The sequence below is a fragment of the Castanea sativa genome, chromosome 1, assembly GCF_040712315.1.
Source record: "Castanea sativa cultivar Marrone di Chiusa Pesio chromosome 1, ASM4071231v1".
Taxonomy (NCBI): domain Eukaryota; kingdom Viridiplantae; phylum Streptophyta; class Magnoliopsida; order Fagales; family Fagaceae; genus Castanea; species Castanea sativa.
In genome coordinates this window covers 28011876-28034839 of record NC_134013.1, presented here as the reverse complement: position 1 = coordinate 28034839, position 22964 = coordinate 28011876, and the positions used below count along the sequence as shown (strand labels likewise).

Below are 22964 nucleotides of genomic sequence, written 5' to 3'. Positions count from 1 at the left end.
AAAAGAGAAGAATTACTAGGCAAAATTTTTTAAATAACTACAAAACTCAAACAATATCATTAGTAAGCAAAGGTTTGAAACAAATTTGGTTTCTAACAAATCGAGTCCTTTGGACTCGATTTTACTGTAGCAAATCGAGTTCTAAAGACTCGATTTCCATGAGATGCGTTGCTGATGTGGAGAAAAAAAATCCACGTGGAAATCGAGTCTCTAAGACTCGATTTCCCTCAGAAAATACCCAGAACGCGATTTGTCCTCCGATCACCCAGAACCCAAAACCCAAAACCCAGAACAGCAGAAATCATCAATGCAGAAAATGAAGAACTCGCCATGTCCTCCGATCACCGCCCCCAAGAACTCGCCAATATTTCTTTGGCAAACCAGAAACCAGAAACCGAGAACATCAACCCAGAAAACACAAATAGACCAACCAAAAATGAAAAAAAAACCCAGAAATCAACCCAGAAAAAATAGAAAATGAATCAAGAGACAAACCAAACCAGAAATCACAGAAAAGGAACCTTCGGTGCCGAGATCAACAAACCCAAGCCGCTCCGGTGCCGAGATCGTCAAACCCATGGTGCTTCGGTGCTGAGATCGTGAATTTTGGGTTTGAGTTTTTGCTCCGATTTCGAGATCGTGATTTTTGGGTTTGGAATTTTGAGAAAAGGGTTTGGATGTTTGAGGAAGGAGAAGAAGAAGGAAGAACTTTCTTCGGACAGAAGATGGAGAAAGAACCAAAAAAAAAAAAAAAAAAAAGAGAAAAAGAACAGAGGAGGAAGATGGGTTTTCTGTGTTGGGTTTGTTTTGAAGGAACTCGAGTCTTAGAGACTCGATTTCCACGTGGATTTTTTTCTCCACATCAGCAACGCATCTCATGGAAATCGAGTCTTTAGAACTCGATTTGCTACAGTAAAATCGAGTCCGTAGGACTCGATTTGTTAGAAACCAAATTTGTTTCAAACCTTTGCTTACTAATGATATTGTTTGAGTTTTGTAGTTATTTAAAAAATTTTGCCGAATTACTATGCTTTCCTTTGTTTGGTTTACAGAGGGAGAAGTAAGAAGAAAGATTTTTTTATTTTTTTACTTCTATACCCACATGAATTTGAGGGTAATGTATTTGAAATCTTGGACTCAAAGGTAAATTCCTTGACATGAAAAGTTAAGATGTTTATTGTAATTTTTTTATTGCTCTTTTCCCTTCAAATTCGCCCAAATTGGGCCGACAGCAGAAAATGGGCCCAGCAGATTGGGTTTCCACTGTTTTCTTTTCTCCCTTGGAATCCAAGCAATAAAAACGATACAACTTCCCTTCCTTTCTTTTCTTTTCCCAACCTTTCACCATTTTCCAAACCCAGTGTTAATGTTTATAGGGTTTTGGCTCTTACCGAGTCTTAAGTTAGGACAATTCTTTTTTTTTTTTTAATATAAAATAGAAATTTTACTCTAATTTAATTTAAGTACATATGTGTATGAAATTCTCTCCTAAAAACTTGAACTTCGACCATTTCTCTCCACACCCTATAACACTTATACTTATAGAGTGACCACCACATTAAGGATTATGACTTTCACGAGTCGGGCCGGATCGGGTTTATGCCCAACCTGAACTCGACCCGAATGATTCAAGTGGATGAAAATATGACCTGAAACCGAGCCGGATGATCTGGTCGGTTTTTTCGGTTTGGGTCTTGTCGGTTTTGGGTTGTATCGGGTCGGTCTTAGGTTTTATTGTCGGGGCAGATATTTGGCCAGATCCGGCGAGATCTAGCCAGATCCGTTGAGATCTGGCCTAGATTTTGTCGAATAATGGCAAGATCTCGCTAGATCTCGAAGGATTTGGACGAGATCTCGTCGGATTTGGTCCGGAATGCTTAATAATTCACCGAAAAGGTTAAAGCTTTCGAGTTGGGTTTCACGAGTTCTGAAATGGAAAACCGACAACCGACCCATTGGGGTTGGGTTAGAGAGTTTGGAACCCGCGTCCGACTGCGGGAGTTGTCAGATCGGGTGGCGGCAGGTCAGACACGAGCAAGTTAAGCGAGCTGGTGAGCAGCCAAGACACCCCTACCGAGGGTGCGCAGTGGTCAGTAAGGACAATTCTAATACCACTCTTTGTTTAGTTATTATCAAAGATGCTTCCAAATGTTAATAAACCATTTTAAGAAATTTTTTCACCACTTTTATGGAAAATATATAAAAAATATATAAAAGGTCTAAAAAATAAATTGTTTCTAAAAATATATTATAAACAAAGGCCCTTAGAGCCTTGGTTAATTTTTCTCTATTATTAAACCCGAATCCAACATTAACCTAATAGTGAGTTTGGTTCAACTTTTTTCATACAGTGCTTTTTGAAAAAGTGACGATTTTAAAAAGTGCAGTATAACGTTTAGTTTTTTTTTAAAACTAAGTGTTTAGTGAAAGTTATTAGAAAATACTTTTTAAAAAAGCTGAGTATTTGACTAGTAGTTATTAAATTGCAATTTAAAGTGTAAATTACTAAAAAGGATAAAAACATATATAAGATGGTTTGAGAAAATGAAAACAGGATTATATGGTAAACAAATTGATATAGTGATATTGCTAGTACATTACTTTCATAAGAATTTAATAAAAAAATATAATACTTCTTTTTTCCTTCAATTTTAAGTGAAGTAGATTATTACTTTTAAAAAAAATTAAGCTACCTACACGTGTAACAAACTTGCAGAGATTATTGTCTTATTATATATACCATGTGTGCCATACAACATTTATTTTTCCAATACAATTTCAATTTACCCCTCCTCATCTGCTTTACCTTTCTCCTTCTCCCTTTGTATTTCTTGAATCTTCTTAAGAATTTATCTTCCAATTTATACATCTCTTTCTTAATTTATTTTCCATGTGCAGGTATACAAGAAACATTGTTATGGTTTTATTTGTGGTTATAATTGACTTTGTAAATCAACCCTCTAGCTTCTCAACAAACCAGGTCTCTCTCTCTTCGGCAATCGGCCCTGAGTCTAGTAAGGTGAGTTTGGTCACTAGCAACATCGATTTTCAGAGAATGGATTGTGTTGTGTTGAGTTCTCTAGGTTGTGTACTTGTGTTGTGTTCTTGGGGAAGAAGGGTAAAATTGGGTTTTGGGAAAAATGTAAGGATAATTAAGGAAATGAGAAAAAGTTTCCAACAGTAGGCGTTTTTGCATTGGACCTCTGAGGATCCAGTGCGAAATCATGATATTTCACATTTTGGGGCCGAAAATGCTTACCAAATGCAAAAAAATATGTTTTTAAACAGCATTGTGTTTTTCCCCCGCTTAAAAGCTGAACCAAGCAAGCATTATAACAATTGAGTTATTTGGTTAGCAGTTGAACCGCATGATTAAATAAATATTAAAATAAGTCTGAGAAGTCATAAAATAAATATGAAAATTAAAAAAGCGGCATATGCCTAAATTACTAATTAAAATTAAGTCTAAAAGTCAAGACTCCTAATAAAATTCAAAGTCAAGGTTTTACCAATAACAATACTAGAAAATAAAAAAGAATGCCATAAACTTGTAGCCAAGTCTTTGCTAAATAAAATCTTATTACATTATATTTCTTAAAATTCTAAGAATAAAAGTATCTCAAGCTCCAAAGTTTATATTCTATGCATATTTCATATTTTACTCATTGCTCTAATCTCATGAATTACAATCTAAGTCAAAACTTGAAACTCCATCTATATTGAAAAGTCAAGCATCAACCTTATTATAAAATCTCTAGTTTTCATTACTCTTTGAATTCAAGAAAAAGTTACTGCAATGAACCCATAAACGTAATTTTATTCAGAACTGAATGGGTCACATAGGTTGGTTACAAAAAAACTACTCGATTTTACTATGTTTTACCAAGTAAATTGCATAATTTATTCAATCAAACAACCGAACCAAGTTAGGTATTAGTTCATTGGGTTACTGGTCCAACCAACCGAGTCAAGGTGAGTTGAATAACTCATACCATTTTCTACAACTATCTTATGCAATAGACTATAACTAGTTGTCAATCACTTTCACATAGACTTATCACTTTTTCTCCACTACTCACAATCTACCATATCAAAATTGTGGTAAAATTATGAAACAAAAATGTGTGGCACAAGTTTTTTTCGCGAGTTTTTACTAGTTCTCATCTAACTCACCATTGACGTCACTTTTATTATGTAACATTATCAACTTGACATCTCAACAGTTTAATTTGGGAGAGGATCTCATTTCCTCTAATCTAACCAAGAGCCTTCCTGATATTTTCAACAAATATTCATGGGATTCAAATCTTATTTCCCCAATTATGGAATCATCAATCGTGATGAAATTGCACACACACCCAAAAAAAAACCCTAATTCTAATATTGAAAAAGTATTAAAGCCTTTTGAACTAGGATCATGTAATTGTGACCAATATAATATTATTCAAGACCATATACCAAGCTTCTTATGGCTGTTTCACAATCCAATATGCTTAGTGTTTGGTAACATAATATTGTAAGTAAGTTCTAGCTAAAATGACCTTATAGATACAAGATGGAGGGTTAATTAATGTTGACACTAATTTATAAAATGTACTCCCTCCACGTGAGTTTAAATTAATGTCAATACTATCAATGAACAAATTTCCTAGTTTAACCTATTACTTTATTTAAAATCTCATTACCGTTTTTTTAGTAGAGTTTAAATTAATGATGGTAGTTTGAAAACATTTATAATTTTAAACTAAAAGAAAATTCATTAAATGATGTTCCAATCTTTGTCGTCCTCCATACAATGCACTTCCTCACTTGCTCTTTATCTATAATTCAAATCTTTTTGACCTCTTCATCCTTTTATGAATATTTGATCTAAGATATTGAAAGCAACCACTCTTTGGTTTCTCTTGACTCCATGTTTTACAATTCCTCAATCATTGTTAATCTGTGTACTAAACTTATTGTTCATGTACTCTATTTTTTTTACCTACTTAACCTAAATCCTTTTTATTAAAAATTTGTAAAAAAAAATTGCTAGTAACACTAGCATTTTCCTTTTCTTAGACATCCCTCTAGATTTCCAACTTAACATGCCTTAGAGGCAAAAATACATTTTAAATCTTATACTTGGCAAGGGTTACACATTGAATCTTATAATTTAGAACAATTAAAGAAATAGTGAAATTAAAAATTTTATTTAAAAAAAACGGCGCTTAAAGCAGAAACGACACCGTTACATCCAGAGAGATCAGAGCTTCACTGTTGAAATTTAGTTTAATCGTTTTCCATGCATGTTTGCGTCTGAAAGCTTTTGAAATTAAAAGGTATTTGGATTCTTCATCTTTATCTCTCTCTCTCTCTCTGCATTGTCACTTTCTCTCTCTATATTTCATTTTTTTGCTTCTCTCTTTCTATATATGTATATGTTTGTATGCAATGCTATGTTTTAGTGACGAATTGTATTTTAAACATGAAAGTGTCATGCTGATTGTGCTGTGGATTCATAAAAATAATAATTTTAAAAAGCCTACATGGGTATTGATTGTTTACCTGTAAGAATGGAATTCCTTGCATTTGTTTGATTTTTGCTCTATATATGCTTTAGCTGCATACATAACTCCATTGATAAAAGTCTGGTCTCACCTGATCTAGAAGTGGCCAGTTAGTCTATTTTTACCACTTTGTGAGGTCCAATTCATGTTTTCATCGATACCCTTGTCAACCTGACCATCTAAGAGTCCAGCAGCAGCTTTTGGATGATGAAACACGTGCCCTTCATGTAATTAAATTAGTGGCTCTCTGATCACATTTGTTTAAAACCACCTAGAATCGTGTTTCTTCTCTTGTTCAATTCTAGGCTGAGGTCGCCCTAAAGTTAAAGCTGCTTGCCGTTGCTCATTATGCAGGTAGAGCTAACTAGTCTTCTGGATGGAGTTCAAGAACCTGAAGCTAAGATGGTGGAAATGTCAGCATTGAATCACCTTATGTCCACCTATGTTCTGCATCAAACTCAACAGATAGAACTTCTGTATGATCAGGTGAGAGATGATATCTGTTTTCCATATTTCTTGCTTATATGTTTAGCAACAATTCATACACCCAATGATATCTCTGGCTTTGTACAACTAATACCCAACCTTGTGAAATTGCTCCAAATGGGTGGGTCTCTTCAGTTAGCATTTGTCTCAGATGGCAACTCGAATACTTTATTATAGTATTTGTGGGCGAGCTTCAACATTACTTTAAATTGAGGAAACACATGCACTCTGCATTCAAAATTCCAGAGCTGCAGTGTTATATGGGTGAAGGCTGCTGGTCTGGTTGACCTGTTAGCTTGATCTGTTGTAGTTAATAATATGGGGGGGGGGGGGGGGGGGGGGGGGGGGGTGGTTTGAAGCTGATATATGATGGGGTCAAGAAGTGCAAGCTTTATAAACCATGGGTATGTCACTGGGGAAGAAGTATGATCTCATAGGTGTAATTAATTTGTTTCTCCCTTCTGTTTTCTATGCTTTAATTATCATTGTCTAATCTCTAACATCATCAATCAGACATTTGGGGAAGCATATTTTACATCTTTAAATTGTGTTGCACTTAGATTGAGCATCCTCTACATGCATCCAAACTCTACATTTAGAGCTGAATCCTAGGGTGGAAAAAAGTGATGCAATACATTAACTGTACATGAAGGAAAAGCATTTCCTTCACTGTTTTATTTGTTATAGCCAAAATGTGTCATGTACTGTTTTCTTGTCTACTTTTCGTTGGGATTATTATAGACTCGGGAGTTAAATATAACTTGCACCTTTTCTCTTATTTGTTCCTTTTTCTTCCCGTCTTTTCTTGTGTTTATTTTACAGGCAGTTGAAGCTACAAAGAATGTGGAGCTTGCTAACAAAGAATTAAACCAGGCTATCTAGCGGAATAGCAGCAGCAGGACCTTAATTATGCCTTATCTTTTTGTACTCACCTTCTCTATCCTCTTTCTTGATTGGTATAGTTAAATTGGATTAAGTCATATATAATTTTAATACTATTTACTCGCACAAGTTAAATCTTTGATAGTTAAAAAAAATTAATTCAAAATTTCAAATTTTTTGTAACAGAACATCATCTTTCAGTATTGTATGCCCTAGTTTTCTATTAAATTCAGGGCAAGACGACCATAGACTGATAAACATCAGCGCAGGGATGCATAACAACATTAGTATATGCAGGTTGGTTTTATTTTTTTTGATGAATCATTTGACTCATTTCATATGTATTTGCAATGTGTCAATACCAATGCTTGTGTCGAGCAAGACCCGCTACATCCTTACTCCGTGGACACACACATAGAAATTAACAAAACTTGATGGAGGAACTGATAAAGATCATTTTTGAATTGAGAGATTAATAACGCTTATTTGAAGCTTCAAGGATTAAAAACTCTCAAAAAATAAATTTTAGAGACCAACAAAGGATTAAGCTAGTTGGAAGTATCATCAATTCGTCATTAGTACCAATTATTAGTTAAACTAGGAAGTTGCTCGCGCGATGCGCGAATAATGCTATTTAAGCTTTTATGTAAGATGATTTTGAAAAATGTAGTACATATATTATAACACAAACGGTGAATATTTTCATTGCTAAAATCACCTACAATTGCTTCTCAAAAAAAAAAAAAAAAATCACCTACAATTATAGCTGAAACTTCAGACCAAGTAAGCATATTTTGTTCCCTACCATCAGTTGATCATGAACCCAATTAGCTGCAAGGATATGTTGTACATATCAGACTCGTTGAATCTATTGTTTTTCATATGAAATTTCTAACCAAGGCATTGATCTCATCAAGCATCCTCAATAATATTTTAACTATATATAGTAGTGTCAAGGTCATATAGTGAGTCATGTCTAGGCAAAGCAGTTAGCCCATTATCAATCTCTTTGGCGCCTTCTCAAAAAAAAAAAAAAAAATCTCTTTAGGTGTGCAAAACGGGGTTTTTCTCCAATTATCAAAAGTAACGACCCAATTTTGTGGTAGTTTTGGACATTCGATTGAAAGATGTAAGGACTTCGTCCTTTGTTAGGGCATTGACACTCTCTCATAGAATTCATTGAAACATGGAGTTGAGCCTCCTTATATTAACCTTATAATGTTAATTTAGGATGTTTTAGGTATCAGCAATTCTGATTTGAATAAATATAATTAGATATAATTATCCTAAAACCTAGTCCAAAAACTTGTTCTTAACCCACAATCCATCTTCAATACACGTATGACAATAAACTAATTACCGAGTATTTATAGGAAAGCAAAAGTACAAATACAATATTTAGAAAGTTCATGTTTGATTTATGATAAAAAGAAGTGGCAAAGTGCCGGTCAAAGACCAAAAGAGTTTGTATTCCAAACAATTGGCAGATTTTGTTATATACCTTTCTATAAAATTCATGCTTATAGTACTGTTGGAATAAATAACAGTCACACTAATAAAAATAAAAATTGAAAGAATTGACTTGTAATTAATATATATATATATATATATATATATATATATATATATTCTTAAATGTTTTGAATTATTCTAATATCACTCACACATACACAATCAAAATGTTGCAAAATGAGCATCACTTAAGATAAATTTCATAGCTATAGAATTCTCCTGTCTTGTTTTTTTTTTTTTTTTGTTCTGGTTTAGTGACAAAATTGTCAAATTAAGCAAACCATAAAAACTATAGAAAAGAAAGTAAAACCAAAATAGTGTTTATATGAAGCAATTTACAACGTTACTTCTAGCACAGACCATATTTATTGTGTATTGCTACAATTTACAATATGAACACATAAAAAATAGTTTGCTGCTCTTGCATTAATAGTTGCCTATAGCAAAACATTCAGCTATTTTATCAAACAATTTGCGTGCATATAAATTAAAGGCAATTGCGTTCAAACCAAAATTACAAAGTAAAATTAAAGATATCAAAGTAATAAAGTAAAAAATTAAGAGACTGACAGAGAAAGGATTTTTTTTAGAGATTATATACCCACATTTTAGAGAAAGAATTACCTTATTATTAAATTTGGGATCTAAAACATAGCTCCGAGAAGAAGATATAATGGTTGAAGCAAATTGGCATCAATGGAGCTAGAAAGGGTAGAGGTATCTAATGGGATTTGGGTTATTGTCCAAAGAACTATTACATTGATTTATTTTCCTCAGTGTCCAGCAAGCTCTAAGGGCTACAGATAATATATATATATATATATATATATATATATATATATATATATATATATATATTGATTTAAAAAGAATTATATTAGTGTGCATCAAATTTAAAGGGGAACTGAAGAGTTAAGAAAGAGAAAGAGGTGAATTTGATTTTGCTAAACAATAAGTAATGTGCATCTTTTCAATTTCTAAAAAGATGTTGGAATTTATTTTTCAAGTGAAGGTGATTTGGGAAGGTTAAATGCAATAATTGGTCTAATAGAACTCAAATAGAGCACCACATGGCAGGACCTCATGCTCTCCCGCATAAGATCTCTGCTTTTATATATATATTGATGGTAGAAAGCAAACTACTAACAATACACCTCTTTTGTTTTTGGACACTACAAATTAGATAAAGGTTTAAAAATATAAAGTGAAACACAAAATTTATTTCACAACTTTTTTAATTAAAAAAATACGATATAATTTGAATTTATGTCAGATTTATAGGTTTAAATACTATCATTTAATAAAAAAATTGAAAGGAAAAAAAAAAAACTCAAAATTTAAGTTGTTAAAAATATAGGTTCTTTTGCAATGGACATCTCTTGGTATTTTCAACAAAGATGTCTAGAGTTCAAATCTTTTTTTCTCTTAAATATTGAAATATCAAGTGTGTGTTATTCGGTAGGGAAGAATTAGACAATTATTGAACTATAAAACTCAGCATTAATTTGAAATCACTTTGTAATATTCCTTTACCATATAAATTTATTGTTTAAAAATTATCATATTAGTTGCGAGATTTCAAATTTTGATATGAATTTTACAGTATTTGTAATGTAAATTGCACACATCCACAATTCAAGTGAAATAGAAAACATTCTGTTCTGATAATTATTAATTAAGTTATTAATTTAGATATTGATTTGGATTATAAGGAGCATATTACAAATTAATCTCTTAATAGAGTATATTGATATTTTTACTCCAAAAAATATCATATAATTTTGGTTAGAAAGCTGTGATTAGCCCTCGTTGTCAGTTTGGGACAGGAAGTTTGTCAAAACCAAAAGGTTTGTGACAGGAAGTGGGAAGCAAGCGAGGTGGTTGGGGCGACATTGGAGAGTGAGCCTACGCCCAGTATGCGTTCACATTGATATATTTTCTTTTTTTTTTTTTTTTTTTGGAACTTTATTTTAAAGGTTTAAAGATAGGTTGGTTTATGCGATCCTTGCACCGCAAGTAAAACACAAGTGAAAGTTCAATGCAATAAAAAAGCACGAAGAGATAGAAATAATAATCTATCGCCCAATTTACAAGCTCATAAATAAAACCTCATATATCCTGTTTTACACAATACTATTTCAATATATATAATTGAACATTACAATTAGGTAAACTGTAAAATGTATACCAACAACCCCACTACTCCCTCCCTTCTCATGGCAACTATTGAGAAAGAAATGGAAAAGAAAAAAGAATCAACTGCCAACTCCCCAAGTTACAACATGAGACTGCAGGAGAGGAGCTCATTTCTATTTGTATGAGAGCAACCGATGAACTTTGAACTTTTGCTTGTCATATTTGGTGGCTGAAAATCTTCAAAGAAACTTATTGATCGCGGTAGGTAGAAAAGAGATCCAGACACATGGATGCCACTCTTTGCTTCTATTTACTGCTATGAGTAGCCAAAACAGTTCCCTCTTGGCACTGAGAAAGAATGTAGGAAAACACTTTCTGCATATGATTTACAGCTCTTGCCTGGATGTACATGGTGATTTCACTTTACACAACCTGAATTTTTTAATATCAGGCATCCCCTTCCCTCCTGTCTCCATTTTCTTCTTGACCCGATACAGCATTTAGCTGCTGCTGCAACTGTTTAGTGATAACTAAATTATCAATGCATGCTTCAAATGATGTTAATAATTAATTCCTACATAATCAATTGGACCCCCCCACCCTCTTTCTATCCCCCGATGGGTAAAAAAAGAAAAAGACGATGCCCTGGAGCATTCCTGAAAGAAATCTATCCAGGTGTCATGTTAATCTACTAACAATCCTATTTCAACAGCCAATCAGTACCAACCAAAGCCAACCTATTTCTATTAGAGTGAGTTATCTTGTTTTAAAAATTCCATGCTAGGCCCATCCCAAAGTCATGGAAACAGACAATTCAAAAGCAAGATCTAAAACTAAACCCCCCCCCTGAGCAACTCACTTGAATGTATTTTAACTTTTCGGCAGTCAGCTCTTCACACAAATTGACCGTCCTGCAGAAATGGGGAGAAAATTAGGGAAACCTCCACACACCGGAAAAACAAACAAAAAACAAAACAATAAACAAAAGAGGGATCAGTTCACTTATGATACCAACCTAAATTGAAGCTCAGAGATCTTGAGAAGAAGTACACGTTCCCTCTCAGAAGCCACTGTTTCGATCTGTTGAAAGAACAAATCAGAGAAACTAGGGAAGAATATCAAGCAAAGCATTAATCGAAATATGTCAGTCCAATTGTCATCAGCACCAATCAAAGAAACACATAGTTATTAGTCATGAAACTGTTTTATACAAACTAGATCTATTATGGAATTTAAACAAGATAATGGAGTAAGGGTTCCATAATGGTGCTCTCAAGGACCTTTTCAACAGACTCCTTCACATTGAAATTTTTGGCACCTAAAACTATGTATGCCAATTCATCATATTTATCATAGTGGTGTAACAAGCCATATAGTGAGCAAAAACATCATCCTTGTCTGATCACATACACTGGTCACATTTGATGGGATTATGCCAGTCAACACACAATCAAAGAATATAAAGTGCCAACTTTGATCCATTCATAATTGCATATGCCCTCATCTCATTTTGTTGGAACTGTGGCCACAGGATCCTCATGCAATAACAATTGGTAAGTTTGATTTTCGTACTAAATTTATTGGAGAGGAGTAATGAAAGTACTTCATGAGGAAAAACTTTCTTTTTTTTAATAAGTTACTTCATGAGGAAAACTTATACGAACAGAGTGCTTTCCATGAAAACAATCAATCAATAACCACTTATCAAAAGAATAAAATATAAAAAAGCAATTATTGGCACAGAGAACTTAGAATGAATTTTGGTGAAGGAAGTCTCAGGACAGTCTTTATGTTTCTGTCCAAAACTTAAAAGAACAAAAAGGCTAAGTAAGAATGCAACCTACCGAAGGGAAGTCTAATCCCAGAAACCTTGAATGCATTCATAAATACATTTCTACTAACTAGCAAAGCTAATAATAGGGTCTTAGTAATGCAAGGACAACCTATTCTTCAGCGAAATTTCAATGTTTCTTTTGTAAAAAGAAAATGAATTCAAACAGTTTCCAACTAGCCAGAAGCACATAGATAGATAAATATACTTACAGTTCCATTGTTCTCTGAACTACGAGGCAATGGCGGCAACTTTCCATTTTGGGTAGCTGAAAGAAAATATGAGTGCCTTAATGTGTTTGATACCTATTTTCTCAATATAACTAGATATAACTACCTCAAGAATCATACTCACCATCTGCTACCTCAGCTGGTTGCATGCTGTAGAGCAAATTCATGATAAGATCCTAGCATACAAGTAAAATTTTAGTAAAAGAATCTATTGAACACAGATTTAAGTTTGTCAAGGACTATTTTAACGGTCAAAATCAAACATAAAAGCATAATCTCTTTTACAAGTTTGATTTCACCTGTTGCGTTGTGGTCTGCATAAAAAGATGCTGAAGGTGAGGCATGAGAAGTGAAGCAGGTAAATTACCGTTGCTAAATTCCTTTGGCGACCGATTGATAGGCTGAAAACACAGAGAATTACATTATATGAATTAAAGGAAAAATAAAAACTATCATAAGGACAAATTCTATGACTAAAGTAAACCTTGCAAGTATACTAGAATGTCAGACTTGATCTTCAATATAATCCGCCACTTGGGAGCTGGATATATTAAATGTAAACGTGTGGATCAAGATAAAATGCTACTTAACAATTGGGCATTATTGTCCACCCGCTTACACACACACACACACATTAATAATTAACAAAGTACAGCACACAAGTCTGAAAATTTACAAATAGTAATATCTAATTTTCACACAACATTGCAGACACCCACAGACGTCAAATATTGTCTTCTTTCCTCTCAAGAAAAAAATCCCCCAAAAAGATACTATTATTTACCATATTAGTAAACCTTTTAAGTGATTGTACTACAAATGAAGGTGGTTATTAACATAACAGAATTTATATAATTAAACTATTTGAGCAAGTCAGTATACTAACCGCTTGCTTGGAATCAAAAATCCATTCACCAACACTAGCAGACTTTCTTAATGGAGATCCCTAAAAACAACAAAACAGAACATCAGGTGAGAATTTGAAAACCCATTGTAATTACTTCAACAATATTTTCAAGCGAAAATTGGCCAAATACCTGTGTAGACCGTCGTGGAACTGTACTTAATGGAATATCCTAGGGAACATTTTAAAGTTAGTGATAGTCATATAATTGGGAGGGGAGGGGGAGAGAAAGGGAGTTGCCTGGGGAAGGGAAGGGGGGGGGGGGGTTCATTATAAAGCCTTACCTTTACAAGATCTAAATTCTCTGATGTTACTGAAAATCTTCCTCTAATTTGCACCAGATTTGCCTTCGACCTGTCATCTAAAGAATCCCTATACCCTATTAAGGGGGAAAAATAGTTAATGTCACAAATTCTGTGAACCTGCAGTCTATCAGCAGCAGTGATGATAATGATGATATTTGATGCATATTAAATTACTTCATTACCTCCAGTAGACTTTATTGGAGCTGATAAACTGTTTGCCGAAGCTCGGTTTGGAAGCATCAATGGACCACTAAAGCTTGGTGCCCGCCGTACTTGTAGGAAAGCTTTATCAGTAGATGGTTGAAGTTCAAGCTCAGTCCTAGTAATTAACTAAAAATGAGCTACTTGTCCACACCACCAGAAAAATATCCAAATGACAAGAGCATATGGAAAATGAAACTTTTCAAATGAAACAGAAATTAATAATTTGGCTTCACACAATAAATCCAAATACATCATGACAAACCTTTCAGAGATTCGCACTCTCTCTGATACTGAATGACTAAGCACAGCACCGGGCATAAGTGGGCCACTCTGAGTTTGGCGACTTTTCAATGTTTGGGTTTTAGTCTTGCCCTGTACCATGTCCTTTTCTGACATTGATGAAGATGCCTCAGTGCTTGAGCCATTTTTCCTCCAACCAACTTTCTCTTGGCATCCAGATTCCAGTAAATCACTTTCCACAACCTTTCCCTTTCTATTCAGGACGTCAGCCTGTGGTGTTTCTTCACCACTAGTTCGCCCTCTGTACTCGGGCTGTGCTAATTCATAATTTAAATTCAATTTCCCAAAACTGGTTTGGAAATCAATTGAATCCTGCCATTGAAAGATGAGAAAATATCAATTCACTTGCTTAGAATCAAAATTTCAAAGAGAAAACAAAGATAAAATAAGATTGATATTCACTCTCAAGAAGCAGGAGAAAAATTGAACACTTGGACTGCTCTTGAAAAAGAAAATTAGATGTCCGATGTGGTTTTAAAAAATTGCTACCGTCTTGCTCAAAAAACAAATTACTACCTTCTCACTGACAACATATTTCATGCCTTTGCCTTCTTCCCTCATCTCCGGCCCATCATCATCATCATCATCATCATCTCTCACCTAGAAAAAAATTACTTCAGATTAACTGACAAGTATAACTAACCAAACACTGTCCAAAAGAAGATACTGTCTCAATATGAACTAATTTGATAATCGGTAAAGATTAAAAAGAATATTTCTTACCAGTGACGCTTGCGCTTTTAAATCCTCAATATCAAAGTTCCAGGCACTAACTCCTCGCTGGTACTCACTCTGATAGCAGCAAGACAATACATTACCACCAAAGATAAGAAAAAGAGTAAAGAAACATTTTATGTACAGATATCTCTGATCACTAAATGTAAGATATTACAAAAGTAACATTTTCCCAGTTTTTTATTTACACTAATTGTAGTCTGAGCAAAGAAACATATATGACATGATAGAGATTAATCTCTAGCCTTTGAATGATCCACAAAGAAAAAAAAAAAGATTACATATCTTCTTTGTATAATCATTATTATCAATCTGCAAAATAAGTTAGAAAACAGACCAAAGCAGGATAAAAGAGCAAATTCCAAATCAGAAATACGAGGTGTTGGCATGCATTGACCACAGCAAACCCCTTGTTTGAAAAGCCCTACACTCTAAAACAGATTGTTTTCTCTGTTTCAATATTATTACTCCTTTTTTCAACAGATTTCTATGGATTAAGATTCTTCAATAATCATTTAAAGAAAAATATTAACTTTTCCTCTGATATAATGGCTTCTCATGGATTCAGAATTTAGGATGGACTTACCCAGTCAACTACCAAATAACATACATGATTGTAACTTAGATTCCTCAGTGGTAATAAAGCGGCACACATTTTCAAATAGGGGGCAGCTGTCACTGATAATTACTTGATCGTCTTAGTTGAGGTCTATGAAGCACGGGTGCGTTTCGGGATTCGGGTGCGGGTGCGGGTGCGGGTGCGGGTGCGGGAGCGGGAGCGGGTACGGGGCTCGACAATTTTTGAAAAAGTAGAGTGCAGGTGCGGCGATTAAAAAATTATTAAAAATATTTTTAATATATTGCTAAACATACTTTTTTCACATTATATAAATATATACCAAATTTAAGAGCACTAGTAAATAATAACTAGAATACATAGAATGGGAGAGAGCCTAGCTGAAGAGTGAAGGCAGAGAGTGGGAGAGAGGCACAAGAAAAATGAAGAGGGAGAGGGCTGGGTCTTGGTATTTTTCCAAACGGTGCGTTTGCACCTTTTTTTTTTTTTTTTTTTTTTCAGCCAAGTTAAACGGTTACGCACCTGTTGTTTTTTTTTTTTTTGAATTTCAGCCGGTATTGGCAGATTTCAGCCGGTATCGGTTTGCGCCCGATTCGGGCCGAATTGGCCCGATTTCGTGCGCGTCGGCCCGAATCGGCGTGAATCGCGCCGAAAAAATTATTTTTTTAATGCCCGACGCGGCACAGACGCGCAGGCAGCGGCGTCGCCTGCGCGTCCCCGCGTCGGGCCGCGCTGGACGTGGGTGCGGCGGCCCAAACGCCGCACCCGAGCTTCCTAGGTTGAGGTTTTCACAAATGGACAGAATATGAACAGGAGAGGGGGGAAATTTGTTAAAGTTCAAAAAAGCATTCTCAAGAAATGCAAACAGTTGAATATTAGAAAAATAAAATAAAATACAATTTGCTACATCATCATGACCACAGGTAAATCAAATTTAAGTTCATAATAAATGGCGTGAACTAAGGTTTATGACCTGTGATATAGCCTCTTGTTCTGCTGAAGGCATTTTCTTTAGAGCTAGTTGTGCTGCATCTTTAAGCTGCAAAATTAACCAATGCCATCAGACAAGCCCACCAGGACAAGTGAAATTATGAATGTTGCATTCCAGCAGTATGATGGTTAACCTGGAGGGCTTTTACACGATTCCAAAGGGGTGGCAAATCAGTGAATAATTTCTTCACAGAAAGCTCTGGAGACTTTGCATGCTTGAAAAAGGAGTGTTTCAATAATTTCTCGGCTGTTGGCCTCTTTGCTTGATCTTTCACCAGGCACATTGCAACCATTTCTTTAAAAGACTGATCACAACTGGAAATCCTCCAATTAGAATATTATTCCATAATATAAAGACATTGAAAGACGGAAACCAATAGTGAAGTATATATGTCATTTTTCACTTTAGCCAGAAAGAACATGAATACCTTAGAGAATTTTTTATCTCGATCATAATCAAGCCCAGGAGGGGCATTCTGTATCGTCATCAGGAGAACCTATAGAACAACAAATGGTCAGATATATTTTAGATGTTTCAACAAAGTGCTACCGAGAAAGCCTACTTAACCTCATGCAATTCTGCAGGTACAATCTTATTGAACCGCTATAATGTAAATACCTTCATTGGAGGATATTTTGAAAATGGTGCATGACCATGAGCCAGCTCCAGTGCCGTTATACCAAATGACCAAATATCAGCCCTGTAGAAGAATGATGCAAAAGAGAACCAAGTATATATATATTAGTTTCTTATTTTCTCCACAAATCATACCATGAAATTGACTATTTATGCAAATAAGACATTCAACAACTATCAGAAGAAAGTGATTCTCTGTATGATAAAGAATTTAAAAAAGGAATAAAAGTAGAATACAGGAAATGCCACAGTCCCTATCACAAATTTGCTAAGTTTAAAGGACCATCTATTATGGGGCCTACATTCTACACACAGACATGTATATAAGTAGATACTAACATGTAAAGACACTGAAAGCCTGCCTTTTGTCCCAGGCCAAAAGCAACCCAATCCATGCTCAACAGACCTTGACCTAGAAAAGACTATGCCCAGTTTACCATGGCAGCTAAAGCTTTCAAACAGAATAGGTAGGTAGTGCTGAATAAATCAAATAATGGCAAATCATCAAGGCAAACAAATGCTATAACCATAAGCCAAAGTTCTAGAGCAAGTTATCAAGTTCAACTGGGGCTGTGACGAACAGAAGCAACACCTGCATGTTCCAACCCTAACCCTTACCCTCAAAGCTCCTCTATGTTTCTTTGAAATTAAAAAATGGAATAAAACTCACTTGGAATTATATCCACTTCCTGGCTGCAATACCTCTGGTGCCATCCTGGAAAGCACAGATATGTTGAAATCTCAAACACATGGATAAAAGGATAAATTATAATAACATACAGCATCAAACCAAGAAATATCCTAAAAAGAAATTGAGTCCATTGACAATATATCTTACCAGCATGGGGTCCCTACAAAAGTATTTCTTATTCGTTGTCTTTCACCTGTATCAAACATGCAAGCTGAAACACCAAAGTCGGCAAGCTTTATCACCCCATTTGTATCAAGTAGTATGTTTCCAGCCTGTGATGCAAATATCAAACTTAATTTGAAACCCTCCCAGCATATCTTTAAAAAAAGAAGAGCAAATATAGACCATGTAGTGGAGGGATGTTGAAGTTCTACATTCAACTGACCTTAACATCCCTATGAATATGTCCTTGTCGATGAAGGTAGTCCAAAGCCTTCAAAGTTTCTTTTAATATAGAACCAATAGCAGCTTCTTCAAAGCCATCAGGGTATGCTATCTTCATGAGGTGCAAACAAGAACCCTCCGCCATGAAAGGCATGACCACCCAAAGGTTTCGTCCAACAACAAATGAACAATAAGCCCTAACAACATTTGGATGATCTATCAAAATCATTGTTTGAGCCTCCCTACGTATGTCATCCTGCAAAATAACACAAAAAATTAAAATTTAACCATCATTTAAAGCAATATAAAAAGAACCAACTATTTCTGATAGATTACACAATAAAAAAAAGTAGAAATAATTGAAAAAAGAGCAAGAATACAGGAAAAAGTTCAGTTTCAAGAATAAGGATATATATATATATATATATATATATGTATGTATCTCTGTCTGTTTTTTTTTTTTTTTTTTGGGGGGGGGGGGGGTGTGGGGTGTTTTAACTCTTTGTGATGTTACTTTCATTGATAGAGTATTTTGACGAATTAACATTTGGATTACATTATCTCCTTCTATCCTCCAATACTTGCCAAATATCAAGATGATCGAAAATCAATCATTATCCCATCATAAAATGTTTAAATTTCAAGTTTTTGAACTTAAAAATTATACATAAAACGTGAGTTTGTGAATCAAATAGCATATAACATCTTATTAACACAAAATTTTACAAGCATATTAAGAGCAACAAAAATTGTAATTTAATAGTCGGACTTTCAAAATATTGATCCTATAAAAAGTTATGGAGTGACTTAACATCGCAAAGAGTTATATTAGGTGGAACATGGAGTGTACATATACACTTCTGATCTTTTTTCCCTGCTAAGTGAAGATACTTGGGATCGAAGCCCCCAAGGATAGAATGTTTGAGATCATTTTAAGAGTGTACTTCTTGTGATAGCTTTCACCTCTTTCTTATTTTTCTTCATTGGTATTGTTTGCATCACTTTTAAGCCAACCCCTGAACCCTCACTAGCATTTACAGAGTGGCTCTTTCCAAGGCTTGTCTTTTCTATTTTGAGCGTCCAATCTCAAGAAATGTTTAGATGCTACACAAACTCAATATGATTCAGCAGGTGATGCACTGTCTTGCGCATTAGTGGCAAATTCACTCTAGGCAAGTTTTATACTGTCATGAAACTTTTGAAACCCAAAAGCACTACATTTTCCTTAGCCTTTCACTACAAACTAACCCATCAAAAGATTCAAAACCAAACGGGCACTATCAAGAATTTGCTTGTGTGCAAAATTTTCAAATTTTAGCAACATTTAGACATCAAAAATTGGCATTTTTCTTTCTTTAAAGGAAAACACAGCTTACACAACCATATGAGAATGAACCTTTGAACTCAACCTACATGTTATATGAGAGAGAGGAAATGCGATTAGGTCCAAAGACCATGGGCAATTTTCCAGAAAATTTCAAGAATAGAGCCTTGGCCTTGTCAAAACATAATCAAGCAGCCAAAACCGCAACCCAAATCCTACAATCACAATTTTTTCTCTAAACATAATCACCGCCTAAACACACATAGACAGGTTCCTAAGTGCAATGTCCTCACATATCCAATCTCAACATCCTAAAAGTTCACTTTAACACAAGTGTAATACAGTTTCTCCGATAGCATTACAGCACATCAAGCATGCAATTTAGTGAATCAGAAAGAAGCACAAGCCGCCTCACACCAGATTCAGGCTCATCAAAACATCCCATCATGTTCCAATTCCGCTCTAGTCCAGCAGCCAAGCTCAGTGATCCAGTTGACCCAACTATGAACTCGGATAGAGCTCTTTGTTTAGCTAAACTTTACCTACACAACTTTCTAATTTCTATCCATCTATAAGTAAGTCCCATAACACCTTCAAAACCAGCGATTACCTTTCCAAGTAAAAAAATTTCATTGAAACCGAATCATCTTTCCCTTTACTATTAAACAAAGATTGTGGCGACACAATTAAGATTTTGAAATAAACACAAATCAAATTTCCTCTCCAAGATTATTACCTTATTCAATACTCTACCAAAAAGTCATTAGCGAGCCTAACCAAGTATTTTGAAATCACTCTTAACAAATTCCCGGCAGAATCGAAGTGTAAACTCAAATTAACCATTTCAAATGAATATTTTGCAACCCTCAGTATTTCAATCACAGAAATCAAATCCAAATCGAATCACAGTAACCAAACAAGATCTCACTTCGAATCTAACCTCACAGAATCCAAACAATAAAACCAAAAATTTCAAAAAAAAAACAAAAATTGAAGCATACTGAGAGAGAGAGAGAGAGAGAGAGAGAGAGAGTGAGAAAGAAGAAGGCGAACCAGATTACTATTGCAGCGATCGAGATCCAAGCACTTAACCGCGACGACTTCATTGGTAGGAAGATAGATCGCTCTGAAAACCGTAGCGGTGGCACCATAACCTACTTCTTCTAGAAGCTTGTAGTCGTTAGGGTTCGCAGAGTAAATCCTCTGATTCTTAGTTTTACCTCCCATCCTTCCCAATAAAACTACTGATCGGAGAAGAAAAACCAAAGCCGCTTTTTCCTCAGCTCAGCTCCATGCGAAAACCACCACTCTACACCTTGGACTCTTTCCTTTCTCTCTGTCTCGCTTTGTTCAGTGAGAAATGGAATCGTTGACCGCCATGGGAAGCGCTAGAGAGAGAGAGAAGGAAGTAGCATGGAATGGGAGAGGGAAAGAGTAAGAGAGAGGCGCAGAGGAGACAGAGAGAGAGAGAGAGAGAGCGAGAGAAGTGCTGACGTGTCGAAGAGCGGCTGGGTTATCGGGATGCTGACGCGTGGGTAAGTCGTCAGAAGGGACGGCTGGGACCCGCCTTTGCCTTGGCTCGTCCTCTCGTACCATCTAATTCCTACTTCTACTAATTTGGAAGAGAGGTTAGAGCAGCTGTATTTTTTGGAGTTCGGTGGTATTTCACTGCAACCGTTCTCATTGCTAGTTTCTAAAAATCTGTAACTTTTGATTGGTTACTAGATCGGTTTCGGTGCCTTAACCTTTAGCTAGACTATTATATTTTTTATTGGCCGTGAAACACTTTGAAAATCTCATTAACCAATTAGGCAATTACATAGTAGATCAAACCTCCTCAAGTTTTACATCATGTCCCCAAATCCATTAAACTCACCGTCTGAGTGTTCTCGAATGGAAGATTTTTATCATGTAATTATTAACACTATTTTTATCTATACTTTTATTTAATGAGTTTTCCTAATTCAACTTCAATGCTTAAAAATATTCTCATTCTATTTAAGTGAGCATAAATATGCTCACTTATAAGTTTTCAATTAAATGAGAAAAATTTTACTCAAAAAAAGAAAAAAAACTAAATGGGATAAATACATAAAATACAAAATTTTAAAACTCCATTAACCTACTCAAGAAAACTATTTATCCTTATCATCCCAATCACAATTTCTAAGAGTAGTTACATCAACTTGTGTAAAAAATATTGTTTATTTTAGTATAAGAACCTATTTTTTCCTATTTTACACAACCACTTTTTAAAAACACTCACAACAGATCATCTATTTTACGCTTTATTTTATTTAAATAATCATTTTTTCCACCTTTATTTTCTCTCATTCGCTTTCATCTCTTATCTCTCTTATCTTAAATGTCTCTCTTCTCAGCTTTCTTCATTCGCTCTTATCTCAAATGTCTCTTTCCTCTCAAACCCTTCTCTTTTTCTCTCATTTTGACCCACCATTGTCCTTTACCCCTCTTTCTCAATTTGACTAGGCCAAGACCTAACCTCTCTCTTTTAATATGATCGGCAACGACTCTAACGACTCACGATGCATAGTGTCATAGTAGAGGCTCTCTCTAACCTCTCAAACCCTTTTCTCTATCTTTCTCGCATAATCACACCTATGACCTAAACGTAAGTTTTTTGGTTTTGAGATGAAATGGGTTAGAGATGAAGCTAGGAGATAACTAATTTAACTCAAGTTGGTTGATGAGTTCATGAAGTGCTACTATGATTTTAGGTTGATTTTCTATTGATTTTTGGATGTTTGTGTTTAAATTATAAGGTGTTGGAATGGTTTGTGGCGATGTTGGTGGGTGGTACTAGATTGCGGTGGTGGGTAAATGGGTTGATTGGTTGTGTCTTGCTTAGAGAGAGAGAGAGAGAGAGAGAGAGAGAGAGAGAGAGAGAGAGAGAGAGAGAGAGAGAGAGAGAGGTGTGAGAAAAAATATAAAATATTGAAGTAGAAAGCTACAATAGTTTACACGGTTACTATAACAATAATAGAAATTTACATATTTATAGATTAGCTAGTGTGGTAGTTTTTAGTCTTTTCTTTTTTTAATTGTAGTTTTTATTTAGGCTTAAATGTATAAATTTGACACATTTCTTTTATGTTTACATGGTTACTATAGCAACAATAGAATTTACATATTTATAGATTAACTAGCATGGTCATTTTTAGGCAAAATTTTTAATTGTAGTTTTTATTTAGGCTTAAATGTATAAATTTGACACTTTTTTTTTTGTATTTCTCACACACACTTTTAATTAGTAGCATGTGCTCAAA

At 34.8% G+C, this 22964-nt stretch overlaps 1 protein-coding gene across 1 annotated transcript; it reads right to left on the bottom strand.

Annotated features, from left to right (window-relative positions):
• Nucleotides 1–10491: 10491 nt before the first annotated feature.
• On the bottom strand, nucleotides 10492–21183 carry LOC142613975 (serine/threonine-protein kinase BLUS1-like). The gene is made up of 21 exons (XM_075786503.1): nucleotides 20731–21183; nucleotides 18355–18609; nucleotides 18117–18241; nucleotides 17949–17993; nucleotides 17261–17342; nucleotides 17070–17138; nucleotides 16776–16946; nucleotides 16625–16690; nucleotides 15063–15131; nucleotides 14856–14939; nucleotides 14302–14651; nucleotides 14018–14154; nucleotides 13815–13909; nucleotides 13664–13702; nucleotides 13513–13572; nucleotides 12926–13027; nucleotides 12751–12802; nucleotides 12609–12664; nucleotides 11581–11645; nucleotides 11425–11476; nucleotides 10492–11081 (listed from the first exon to the last, which is right to left on the bottom strand). Exons 1-21 carry the CDS (start codon nucleotides 20902–20904, stop codon nucleotides 11013–11015), a joined length of 2217 nt encoding a protein of 738 aa, XP_075642618.1. The 5' UTR covers nucleotides 20905–21183; the 3' UTR covers nucleotides 10492–11012.
• Nucleotides 21184–22964: the final 1781 nt, after the last annotated feature.

Bases quoted from the DNA above. Each gene is read 5' to 3' on its own strand.
- LOC142613975 (XM_075786503.1), bottom strand. From the start codon at position 20,904: ATGGGAGGTAAAACTAAGAATCAGAGGATTTACTCTGCGAACCCTAAC. The intron at 17,139-17,260 runs GTATTTACATTA...GTTGTTCTATAG, and splicing joins CAAAATATCCTCCAATGAAG to GTTCTCCTGATGACGATACA. The intron at 14,940-15,062 runs GTAAGAAATATT...ATTTTTTTCTAG, and splicing joins TAAAAGCGCAAGCGTCACTG to GTGAGAGATGATGATGATGA.